General features: G+C 42.8%; 1 protein-coding gene across 1 annotated transcript in view; it reads left to right on the top strand.

Annotated features, from left to right (window-relative positions):
• The first annotated feature begins 10 nt into the window (after positions 1 to 10).
• Positions 11 to 11,133, top strand: part of SETD2 (SET domain containing 2) — a 126,982-nt gene continuing 115,859 nt past the window's right edge. Inside the window, exon 1 of the mRNA XM_019529809.1 lies at positions 11 to 105. Within this exon, the coding sequence (XP_019385354.1) occupies positions 68 to 105 (38 nt within the window). The 5' untranslated portion in view covers positions 11 to 67. The remainder of the gene's footprint in view (positions 106 to 11,133) is intronic.

Below are 11,133 nucleotides of genomic sequence, written 5' to 3'. Positions count from 1 at the left end.
AGGGGCACGATGTGAAGCGGGGCCAAGGGCTGCCCCCCCAGCCCCGCCGCGCCTGAGGAGCACGAAGATGGGGGATTTCTACGACCCGGAACATCCCACCCCGGAGTAAGTCTGCCTTGCACTGCGTGTCTTTACACCCCCTGTGGGGGGGGGGTCATTTATTTTGCCCCCCTCAGGTGGGGGGGTCATTTATTTTGCCCCCCCCCGTAGGTGTGTGTGTGTGCGTGCGGGGGGTGCGTTTATTTACTCCCCTTCAGATGGGAGGGGTGCATGTATTGACCCACGCGGGCCGGGAGGAGCGGGCAGGTGCAAGCGGCGCCGGCCTGGACTAGGCCGCAGATCCCCGGGCTCGCGTGAGCGGCCTGCCCGGGGGAGCGGCGGGCAAGGCGGGCGGGGCGCCCCGGGCCGGCGCAGGCCCTGGGGGAGGGGCCTGGGCAGCCCCCTGCGGGAGGGCAGACCCCGGCCCGCTGTGTGGGGGGAGCCTCTTGTGCCCCCTGCCCCACTCCTGGGCCCAGCGACTTTCATTACGTTTTGATTTTTGTGCCCCCCCCTTGCATCCCCAGCTGTCTGCGAGGCAGGGCGGCCCTGCTCGCCACCGGTGAAGAAGGGGGTTGGGGGCGGGTGTGGGGGGGGGCAACAGCAGCGCCCACAAACCGGCAAGGTCCAAGGGGAGCAGAGGGCGGCTGTGTTTTCACGGCAAGGGCGCCTTGCTAAATGATGCCTGTGTCTGAGGCTTGTGAAAGGTTGAGGATTTGACTTTGATTTCAGGGACCTCAGGAGATCATCGGGTCCAGCCCCTCTGCCCAAGGGTCAGGAAGTCGGTTGGGGTCGGATCACCCCAGTGAGACAAGCATCCAAATATTTCTATATATGTGTAGCTCTCTCTTTCTCTCTATATAGATATAGAGATCTATATACATGTATACGCGCACGCATACATGTGCATCTCCCTTTCTTTCTCTCTCTACACACACACACACCTCTCTACACCCCCCCATATAGAGAGAGATATCCAAATATTGAATTCAGCTTCTGTCTTCCCCCCCATCCCTTAGTTTAGGTCACATGACCTCTCTTCTTTCCTCCAGCCCCTGCCTGATAGCTGTGTGCAGAAGTACTTATTCTGAGCAGATGGTCCTCAGTATTGGAGCAGTTTGCATTATCCTCCACCCCTTTGATTTTTTTCGTTTCATATTAAGGTCATCCATTTAAAAGTACGCCTTGCCTCTCTCCTTGTCACCTTTCACTGAAAAACCTCCCAATATGTTGTAAGCCCGATTTTTCTTTAAAAACAAAAACAAAAAAAACCTGCTCCAGCTTTTTGTTATTTAACAAATTTTAGTCCTAAATATTTCCTCCGTAGTTTGTCACAATAGGGCTTTTAGGCATTCAGTAAGGGTTAGGTATCCAGGTTGTAGCTGTATTGGTCTAGAGAAAAAGGCAATCAGGACTTATAGTAGAGAGGATCTCTTTTATTAGACCAACAAGATTTTTGCAAAAACATTTCTTTAATTAAAATTGGCTGGTATTTGCCGTGTTGTTAAAACAAGGATTGCATTTTCTGCAAGTGTGTCCTATGGGGGGAGTGGGGGGAGGGGATAGGGCATTGCTTTAGGAAGGGATTATTTTAAGTAGCTCAATCATGGCATCTCTTTTAGAGATGGGAGGACTTTGTCTTTAATAACCTTCTTCCTTGTTCTTGAAATGTCACATTTAAAAAAATGCAGAGTATATAACATATTCCAGGAGCCAGTTTAGTCTTTTCAGAGCACAGCCGGCTGTCATGTTGGGGAACATGGTTTAAAAACAAACCGTGATGGCTGCAAGATATTGTATACTGCTGTAGAAGACGGCTTCCTCCAAATATGGTTCTCTCTGCAGGGCATGGACTGTCAGACCTGGCACTGACAGTTTTCTTTTACTGTTGTTCCAGCATTTGTTTGAATGGCGATGAGATGAAGTACTATTGACTTACACTTTTATTTAGCTAGTGTGCTCCAAGGGCTGTCTACAAATTCTTGGGTTTCTTGCACATGTCCAGCTGGGGTTTGGCAGCTGGATCAAGAAAAAGAGATTTTGACAAAAGCACGATTTGTAAGTTTTTAATATTTGAATTTATTCTGCCAAGCGAACAGGGGTGTTCTGGGGTGGGGGTGATGGTCTACTTAACTGGAATGGTTGGTGAGAGACCAGTAAGTCCATAGATCCGTACCTAGAGCGGTTATTTTCCTGAATGGAATTATTGCTGGGAGTGAGGGTCACGCAAGATGCATTAGTCTGAGAGGGGCTATGTAATCACGTGGCTGAATGCATTCATCTGTAAGTGGCGCGATATTGAACTTGATCATACCTGAATATCACTGCCTGGAGTTTTCTTAGGAAGATGTGTTTGTGTTTCTCATCTACATTGCACTGCCTGTGTCTTCCTCAACAGGAAAACTACTGATTTTGATGGAGTTGAGGTCTCTGATGCACAGAGGCAAGGGGAATTGGTTGCATAGCAGACCTTGCAATATGTATGAATCTTTGTTTTACAAATAGACCGTCTTACATTTTTGTCTAGATCTAGCATCGGATTCCTTGTGAAGCAGTGTGGTTTTCTCCTGTTGATTTGCCGGGGGAATGACTTTGATCCAGTGTTGATATTCAACAGTCTTTGTGTTTGTTGTACTTGGATACAAGGAAACATGACAGGAGGCATCGTTTGTGGATGAGTACAGGTGTACCGGCGATTACAGGGCTGCAACTGGTGTAACTAAACATAGGACCTTGGAAAAGAAACTCAGTTTATTTATTGTAGTATGTATTTGTTGAGTTAGCACAGTAAGCTGCAAATGCAGAAAGTTTAAGTCTACCAGGTGAAAGCTGACATGTAAGGCTAAATATCTTTCCAGCGTGAGATAAATTAGGGGAGGAATATTTTGGTAGACCATACATTACTCCTGGAAATTAGATTCTCTCTCCCAAGAATTGGCTGGCACCATTCAACTGTATGAATTTATACACTTGAATGAAGGGAGGCTGAAATTTGTATGCTCATTTCTTATTTTGCTTGCTGCTGCAGGTTGCAGTTTGACTTTATCTACTTCAGGTTAACTACACCAGCCAGAGAAATCGGCTGCTTAAGGCCAAATTTGTTTATATGGACGGACCTTAGCCCATAAGCTTCAATAGGCCTCTACCCTGATTTAAGGATCCGCTTGCCTTGGTCATCTCACAGGATCAATGCTTAAATCTTATTTGTTCAGAGTTCCTGATGACTTGATGAATCTAGTTTATATAAATGCACAAAGTCTAACATTTTGAGCTTGATAGTGCTTGCCAATACTGTGTTGGTTTTTTTTTTCCTTATGGCTATAGTAAAAGGCTCCTGGGCAATTTAGTATTATTTGCAGGGTAGCGTTGCTTCGGGATTTAATTACGTTTTTCTGTAGGCACCTGGATTCTATTTTCTCTTTCCCCAGAGAAAATTATCAGTAACTTAGTACCCTCAACACAAGGTGGAAACTCGTAGCACACGCATTGTTCATGGATCTAGTGAAATACAGAAATGTAGGTCCCTCAGTGATATTGCTATAATGCATTGGGGAGATGGTAATAGACTGAAAGACTTGTTTTACACCTGCATCTCCCTTTGATCACTTTTCTTCTTTATTAGGGAGAGTAATGATGGTCTCATGGGGTACAGCATCAAGGGGGGCATATTTGGCTGCTGTGGCACCAGACTTTAACTACATGCTTCATAATTCCTCATTGCCTCCCCTAAGAAGCTGGCTTATCTAAGGAAGATCCGTTTTAAATACGATGTGGTCCTTGTACATACCGTGCTTTATTTTTTTAAACGTAATAGCTAAAACAGGATATTTGGAGCTCGCAGGTATAAGTTTGTACAAATCTTTATTAAACTTTTTAATGCTGTTCAACATATGAAACAGTGTTCGGGGTTGGGGATTTATTTTGTGTGTGTTTATAATTGAAGTACGGTGTGTGGTTTTACGACTGATTTTTAAAAATAACTGTCAAGCAAGTTACTCTTCAGGAATGAAGACATCCTAGGTGGGAAAAAAAAATAAAATAAAAAAATTCAAATGTTTACAGTATGTTTGTTAAGCTACACTATTAATCTGTTGTCTTCTATTGTCAGAATCCATGCATCTTTTTTCTTCCAGAATTATAGACCAAAATCTTGAAATAGACATTTTTTGCAGATACAGGTTGTATTAGGTAAGATATTTTGGTATGGCTTTCCACTTCTTCATCCCTAAACACTTTCTGTAAATTCATCGCAGTTTTCTTTTGAAATTATAAACTGAATCTAGTCATTTTGGTGACCACTCTATGTGGGCCGATTGAAGGAGTATCGAGGACTCATTTGAATCCAATGCACTTTTTCTATTTTTAATATGAACCCATAATTTAGAATGGAGTATAATGACTCCATCCGTCTTCAGCATACTTTTACAGTAATATCGAGCAGGAAAGTGCACGGCCCCCGTCTGTGGGGGAAAGACCTTACTAACAACAGACTTGTCATAGAAGCACGCTAAGTTATTTGAAGAATTCATGATCTGGAGTTTATACTGTAGCTGTATGGCAGATTCCTTAATAGAGCTCTGCTTTTGAAAATGAATTCCTTGAAACCTGCCTCCCTAATTTCAGCACTCCAGGCATTAATGGTTGCTAACTGGAAGCCCCGTTCCGAATTGTACAGAGCTGATTATTTGGGCTTGGTGGTAGAGAGCTAGCTGATTGGCATCCCATGAGGCCATTTACTAATTGTCTTGCACCTATAGCCACGCACAGCAATCCTGCATAACTTGTATTCTGTTACTTTCCAACATCATTTTTCTTTTCCCCTTCTTCTTGTGTTCTTCCATAGCTTGCTCTCTTTGAAAAGTAAAGGCAGCTTTTATGGATCAGAGCTAGACTTCCTTGCCTTAAGAATTCTCTTCCCTGTCTCCATCTTCTAACTTTGTACCCTCCCATCATTTGTTTTGTGGCTAATGGTGTTTCTTTACCAGGATAGTTATAGGTGGAAGGAGGGGAACAGAAGTATTAAGAAAAATTATCAGTAATGAAAATGCTGCCTTGGCAGCTGATACAAATTAATATTGCAATGAGAAACATAACTGTAAATTCTTGATTTGTATATTTGAACTCGCAGGTACTTGTCTAACTGGGTGCTTTAGTTGACTTTTTACAAATATTTTAACAAAGTATTGCCCCTTGATCCCACCCAAAAAGAGCCATTTTGAACTCTGAATAGTGTCACACATTTTTTGTGAAATCGTAACTGCTACACACTCAATGGCATAACACTTTTTAAATATGGTAAATATTATAGATAGATAAAAATGGACAAAAACAGAAGTTAAGGTTGTTAGTCTACCCTTAGCTTATCTTGCAGTTGCTGAGTAGCAGAGCATATCATATCCATTTTCAGGGCTTGTCTTTACCTGGACATGCTATAAGAGAAACTCTAAAATCTGAAGTAGGTAAAAAGTCTTTGAGCCCATGGACAAACCTATGATCCCTTAAAGAAATCTTAGTTCTCTTTCTAGATCACACATAAAATCTACAGCACAATAGAAATGTATGGCTCTACAAGTTTGTTTTTTTTCCCTGCGGGACTTTATTGCAGCCTGAAGTCTATTGCAGTGCAGACAGAGGCGCCTGTTGCTCCTCACAAATATAAATTTCACAACATCAAAACTGATATTTGAGACCTTTTTTCTGGAGCTATTGGTCTTATCTTTGGCAAGTTAGACTTCGAAAGTGTAGAAGGCAAAAGGTTTAGGTAGCCAATATTGTAGATGTTCTATTCATAGAAACCTAGAGATGAAGGGCTGGAAGGGACCTCAAAAGATCAATCCAGCCCCTGGCTCTGGGCAGGAATACTGCTGAGATCAGAGGATCCCAACAAGGTGTCTGTTCAGTCTCCTCTTGAAGACTTCCAAGGTTGGGAAGTCTGTTCCAGATTGCGGTCACCCTTACCGTAAAGATGTTCTTCCTTGCATCCAACCTGAAACCGTCCTCGGACAGTTGTTCCATTGTTCCATGTCCTCCCCTGGGGTGCCCCAGTGAACATCTTTTCTCCAGCTCCTTATATTCCCCCCCTTACACACTTACAGATAGCCACCAAGTTCCCCCGTGGGCTTCCCTTCCCGAGGCTGAACAGTTCCACATCCCCTAGTCTTCCTCATAAGGTTTGTCCTCCAGGTCCTTCATCCTTCTTGTGACCCTTCAAACTAGAGAAGACAAGGTGGACTGCAGCACTGAGTGACCTCCTTAAAGCTGCTAGATGGACCCACGCTGAGCTAAATTACAGTTCAGAGAGTTTTAACTGCAGCAAATAGGCCCTAGGACCAAAATGTGCTGGACTATTTTGCCCTCTTGAGCCCCAGGATTGAAGATCTGGCATCTGTGCCAGGAAGTATTCATTCAGGTATCAATAGAAAGCCCTTTCTGTTGGGGAGTATGAGCATATGAATCACTTAGGCTTGGTAGGTTTACTGACATGAGCTACTTCATGGTAACTTCTTTTATCCTGTAGTAACAAAGCTAAATCATGGTAACTTTTATCCCTCCTCCCTTGCAGCTTTAATGAGGGGTGAGAGTGTATGGAGGGCAGTTCTCACGAGGTCGCTGAACTTTGGTGAAACTCCTGGCCACTTTTACCCCATGGTAAACTGTCTCATGTGTCCATGCCCTAAAATACATACTTACCAGCTTAACTAGTCATGAGAATGCTGCCTTTGCAAGAGGCATGAATTAATACTGCAGTGAGAAATGTAACTGTTAATTCTTGATGTGTATGTTTGAATAGGTAAACCTAATGTTGGATTTAATCAGCTGGTTGTGCTTAATTTCGCTGCATTGCATGAAAGGCGGTTCTGGGTGTACCAATGAAATGATGCAGCTTTTTTGATCAACTCCATAGGCGTTAGTTGAGTGCTACTCGGTACCTACTTGGCAGACTGTACAGTTACACAACTTGTTTTTGTGTAACTCCAACTCCACAGTCAGTGGCATAATGTACAGTGCTTTTTTTTTATTATGCATTGGCAAAGGCCATTTTTATTGCCCAGGTTTTAATTTTCAGTTCTCACTGACCTGACCAATATTTCTCATTGAGAACGAATCAGACGTACAACTTGAATTCTGGTTCAGTTATTTTGAGCTGCCGGTTAGAATTAAAAATAGCTTTTGGAGTACAACCTTTGTTCTCATTGAGCGTACTGCTAAGGATTTCAGTGGATTTTTTGCTCATTTCCCCTCCCTTGAAATACCACGCTTAATCTGCAAGCCAGCAGGGAAAGTTTTGCAGCCGATACAGCAGTAATGGCCAAGTCTGAGTGAGTAAAAATGGTGGTCTAATGCACATAGTCCAACTTCTGCAATCACAGGTATGTAAATGCCATTAAATACTACTGTTGATGTCTAATGGCAAATGCAGAGTATTTAGAAACCAGTCTGCTTATGGAGCCAGTTTTCAGTGTTTCATTTCCTTTATTCTTTGTTCAAACAAACATTTGCCTGAAAGCAGGCGTTCAGTTTATCTTCTCCTATAGCAGTGTGTCCTCCTGAAATCAACTTCTGTTTATTATTGCCACAGTAACCAGCTATGTTGTAGCAGAGGATCGGAGCTGTGCAAGGGTAATAACATGCTCATAGGTTTTTCTGGAGCATCCAGTTTCTCTCTAAATTTAACTGCATTTTTCCTAACCTCTTGTGGGGTCAGTGTCTAAACTTTACCAAGTAATTCAATTTAAACAATCCAGTTGTTTAAAAGATGATCTTGCCTGGAACTTTGATTTTTTTTTTCTTATTTAAATTTGAAATTTAAAATTGATGGCCCTTTATGTTGGGGAAGAGGGGGGGAATGACTTTCAAGATCCCTGCTGTTGCTCGTTTAACTTGCGGGATGATTTTTTTTGCAATATAAGATTACATTTAATTTATAGTAGCATAAGATGCCACCCATGTGCAAAACGAGGATTCTGCATTGCAGCCAGCAACTTGGATAAGAAAAATTTCACTGGGACATTAAGAATTAGATAAATGGCAGCAAAGCAATAAGTGGCAACCCTCTGGGCTCTCTGTACAGTCACTAATCGCTAATTTTATCTGTGGAACCTATCTTGAAATGAGATGGATTATATAAACTTGCAGATATCTACGATTTGCTCACATGTTGGAGCTATTGAAGTAGATTGGCCAAAAAAAAAAAAAAAAAAAGCTGATAGGTAGCAAAGGGGGAGTCTCACTACAAAATGGGCCAGCCTGAGGTGGGATAAGGCAGTAGATAATGAATGACCAGCATCACAACTGGGTCATAGGGAGTAGTGTTGAAGTGTGAGCCTCATGGGTCCCTAGTAAGGAAAGCAAAAGCAAACATATGGGTGCCCGAAGTTATAAAACAAGGGGTTAATGGTTTCACATTGCAAGGTGCTGCAAGTTGCATCTATAGTACCGAATGGAGTATGGCCATGGAGGTTTTGGAAAAGGCACCAAAACTAATCATTTGGGGTATGAATGGAAACTTCCGTGAGGATTAGCATCCCTAAATAAACACAAGTGGGCTTTAGATAAGGTTACATAGCAAGATTTTAAAAAAATTATTATTCAAAAATGCAAGGGGTCATAAAAGAGCCTATGTCAGAATTTCTTCCCGATCTATAGCAGGAGTAACCCTGAGGGAATGAGTGCAGTTAGATCTTGGGGTATTTGTTTTTGGGTTTGTGTTTTTTTCCTTTGAGGGCTTAATTGGCATAGGAATAATCTATGTATAATGAGGAGGTGTTGTGAGCAGTTGTCAGCTTTGTTCTAAAATGGGCATATGCACAAAATCATTTAGGATGATTAGTCGATGGATCTGATCAGGGTACCAACACTGCAGTAATGCCTGCTAGAAGTGAATGTTTTCATGCTACCTGACATTTACAGAAGTGTGGGTATGGATCTAAAGACTCCTCTAATCCTGTCTTCTGCTTTCCCATCTGTGTTGCATGAAACGTACCTGGGAAGAGGAAGGGCCATCTGAGGCTTGGTTCATTCCAAAATTCAAGGGGCTACCTGGGCTTTGCCTTCAGCTGGTGTTCTTGACCCTTTATAGCCGACTTTGTTACTATAAAACCACAAAACAATGCATGCACACATTTTTAGCCATTTGTCCAGGACTGAATTGTTCATGCCAACTATTTCAGGCAAATATTTGGAGAGGCCTGGAGAGATAAGACAGACAGGTGAGGGCAGATATGCTTGGCTGTCCAGTAGCTTCTTGGCGTGTTCATTTCCTGAAACTTTCCAGTCTCTAATAGGACTTTTCATAGTTGTATAACTTGGTGGCCTTTAACCACTTCTAACCTGTCACTGCTTACCAGATAAGTATTCTTGACTTTTTCAAATAATCTCTGTGTTCCCCGGTGAATGGAGAGCTTCAAAGGGGTGGGGGAAATAGGTCCCTTTCCTCAACGCGTTTCTGTTTTGGCCCAATCCAGAATGCTGCTTGTCCAATTCTCCCAGCCTCCAAGAAAGTGGAAATTGTCTGTAATCGAGCTATGCAAAGGGAACGCGTAGTGGTTGTGGCCCTCAAGATGTGGGGAGGAAAAATCACAGTGAGCTCTCATCTGAGCTGCACAATTCTAGTAAGCTGGTTTAGTTGTTGATGCCTTTGCTTTGTAGGATCCTCCCTGTTTTGCTTAATGGTTGAGAAGAGCAAATATGAAAATGCTGCCTGCAGCCATTAGTACAGAAAGGATTTAAAGCTACATTGCCATTGATGATTCTGTATTTCAAAGGCCAACTTGGGAAGAGGCTGGATGATTTGGATGTTGCTTTTATATACACGTACCCAGATGGCAAATCATTAACGTTTTACTTATGGAACTTGTGAAGGCTGAAAAATCCTGCCCAGAAGTGCACAGCTTGAATCAATTTTTGAATCTCCTAACAAAGCTACTTTTAAATACACGTTAGTTGCTTGGAAATGGCTTGAAGCAATGCAAAGAAATCTAGCATTGCTTTCAGTGAGCAAAACAGCCCCATCTTTGGCATGGCAGTGACCAACCTCAGCTGTAGTGGGATCTTTCTGGCTGCTGTTATATCCTCCCTTTCATTTTCAATAACATTGTTTAGCAGATGGTTGATGATAAGTGGAGTGGGATCCATAGGGTGATGCAGCTGATGTGGCTTTGACCCCTGCATCTTCTGGTACCATGTCTGTTTTTGCTCCCACCACACCTACAAGTGAATTCATCCAGGAGAAAAAGTTGGATAGTTGGGGCCAAACAAGTATCTCTAGTTTAAAAAACTGGCTGGAGATAGACCCCTGGTCTAGATTTTTTTTTAATGGAAATATTTGTTTATTGAAATGGTATTGTATGAATTAGACCACCCTTTGTCTCAATTATAATATGGTGAAGTTCAGCTCACATTGGCTGATCACACTTCTGGTGGAACATCTTTGGCAGTAGTTGGGTAGAAATTTGGGGTGCCTGTGCATGACTGCTAAGGTGCGCCAGCATCGGAGCAGAGTTGATTAATGAAGTCTGCTGGAGCATCTCCAGCCTCCTGTGTCATGTGTACCAGCATCCCTGTACTTAAAAATGGTTGTGGGGTTGCTTGAATTAAAGCTCGGCAAATGCCATTTTTAAGTACAGGGATGCTGATACAGAAGATGCGGCAGCGTTTTAATTAGAGCAGCTCTTGGAGCTGCTCTAATTAAATCACTGTCCCCCTTCAACCATGGAGCACATGTAAAAATGCCCTTGATTTCTACATGGTAGTTCAGTTTTTTGCCCTGTGTAAAAGGGCTGAAAGGGGTTGGGGGGACACAAGCATGTGCATCTTTAGCTCCTTTTAACGCTCTACCTGCAAATGGTGTAAACATATTACCCTGAAATACCTGCTTATGCAGGACTTAAGTTAAACCTAACTGTCACATTAAGCTTTCTAATGGGAGAGGCTGTACTTAAACGCGCCAGTATGTTGGTGTCAACAGAGACTTTAGGTGGACATGGGGGGGCGGGGCGGGAGTTTTGCAGATTCATAGATGCTAGGGTCGGAAGGGACCTCAATAGATCATCGAGTCCGACCCCCTGCATAAGCAGGAAAGAGTGCTGGGCCTACATT

This window comes from Crocodylus porosus, unplaced genomic scaffold, assembly GCF_001723895.1.
Source record: "Crocodylus porosus isolate Cpor-Errol unplaced genomic scaffold, CroPor_comp1, whole genome shotgun sequence".
NCBI lineage: Eukaryota > Metazoa > Chordata > Crocodylia > Crocodylidae > Crocodylus > Crocodylus porosus.
Note: the sequence above shows the minus strand (reverse complement) of the source record. Positions and strands in the feature narration are given on the sequence as shown.